At 61.4% G+C, this 1,495-nt stretch overlaps 1 protein-coding gene across 1 annotated transcript in view; it reads left to right on the top strand.

Moving 5' to 3' along the window:
• Window positions 1-8: 8 nt before the first annotated feature.
• The window catches only part of PYROXD2 (pyridine nucleotide-disulphide oxidoreductase domain 2), a gene marked incomplete at its 5' end in the record, with an annotated part of 4,204 nt that continues 2,717 nt past the window's right edge, over window positions 9-1,495 (top strand). Inside the window, 6 exons of the mRNA XM_009874915.1 lie at window positions 9-18; window positions 442-461; window positions 692-785; window positions 866-939; window positions 1,051-1,197; window positions 1,341-1,491. Coding sequence (XP_009873217.1) covers window positions 9-18; window positions 442-461; window positions 692-785; window positions 866-939; window positions 1,051-1,197; window positions 1,341-1,491 — 496 coding nt within the window. The remainder of the gene's footprint in view (window positions 19-441; window positions 462-691; window positions 786-865; window positions 940-1,050; window positions 1,198-1,340; window positions 1,492-1,495) is intronic.

Here is a 1,495-nt window from a genome sequence, read left to right as displayed (position 1 = left end):
CGGTGGTGATTGGGGCAGGTAACAAAGGGCAAGGGAGCCAGTGCTGGGCTGTGGCAAGCCAGTGGGGACCCCCAGCTGCCCTCCTCACCAGAGCAGACGGGAGGGTAGTGGACAAATGGGGAACACAGTGGTACTGGGCATGTTGCAGACCTCCGGCATGCTCCTTGTGCCAGGGAGGGTGCAGGGATCTAGCATGGCTGGACACACATTGCATCCCCGCAGTGTGCAGGGCACAGCTGGGGCATCTGCTTTGAGCACGTTTGTCCCTCACCCCTGCACCAGTAGGGCCAGGGCTGTAGAAACAGGGGAGGATGCTCAGTCACCTGTATCCCCATGCCTGGTATTTGGGTGGTTGTGATTGTGCCCCGGGCATGGCAGGGTCCCCACTGCTGTGGGCTCATGCCACTGCCAAGTTCAGCTTACTTCCCTCTCTCCTTGCAGGGCACAATGGACTGGTGGCAGTGAGTACTGAGAGCGGGATGCTGTCTCTCATCTATCCCTGGGGGACGGTCTGCACCAGGGGCAAGAGAGGGTGCTGGTGGCAGTGCCCATGGTGCTAGGGTATCCCATAGGGCTGTGGGGAGCAGGGACCTCTCTGGTGCGGGAGGCATCATGTGAAAGAGGGTGCTTGGGGCAATGAGGACATGTCTCACATGGAGGGATGGGCAGTGTGATGCCGTGCTTCCCACAGGCTGCCTACCTGCAGCAGGCAGGGGTGCGCACAGCTGTGCTGGAGAAACGCCACGTGCTTGGCGGCGCAGCCGTGACGGAGGAGATTGTGCCAGGTACCTCTGCACTCCCTCTGTTCCCCCAACCTTCAGCCAGTACCGTGGACAGACACCCTCCATCATCCCACATCGTACAGGCTTCAGGTTCTCTCGGGCATCGTACCTACTCAGTCTGCTGCGGCCACAGATCTACACCGAGCTGGAGCTGCAGGTACTAGCACCCATCCCCTGCTGGGCTGCCAGCCCCTCCTGGCATGCTGGCAAAGTGACCCTGCTGCTAGGCTGTTCCCACAGGGTGGGTCCTGCCATCCATGTCTTGCAGAGACATGGTCTGAGGGTGCTCCCACGGAACCCCTACTCCTTCACCCCGCTGCTGGAGGACAGGAATCCCCCACGCTCCCTCCTGCTGGGGCACAACGTGGCCCAGACCCAGCAGCAGATCGCTCAGTTCTCCCAGAAGGATGCCCAGGTACCATGGGGGCATGCATCCAGCATGGCAAAGCCCCCCCACGGGCTGCCCACCCCATGGAGTGGCAGAGATGCTCCTAGGTAGGTTATCCCTTTTACCCACCGTGGCACAGTTCCTGTTGTCTCCTCTCTGTGTCCTTTCAGGCTTACCCTGAGTATGAGGCATTCATGGGGGGCTTGGTGTCAGCACTTGACCCGTTGCTGGATGGCCCTCCAGTGGATATAGCTGCCCTGAGGCAGGGCTCCCTGTTCCAGCGGCTCAAGTCCCTGCGAGCCCTGCGGCCCCTTCTGCAGGCAGG

This window comes from Apaloderma vittatum, unplaced genomic scaffold (genome assembly GCF_000703405.1).
Source record: "Apaloderma vittatum isolate BGI_N311 unplaced genomic scaffold, ASM70340v1 scaffold34128, whole genome shotgun sequence".
Classification (NCBI taxonomy): domain Eukaryota; kingdom Metazoa; phylum Chordata; class Aves; order Trogoniformes; family Trogonidae; genus Apaloderma; species Apaloderma vittatum.
Note: the sequence above shows the minus strand (reverse complement) of the source record. Positions and strands in the feature narration are given on the sequence as shown.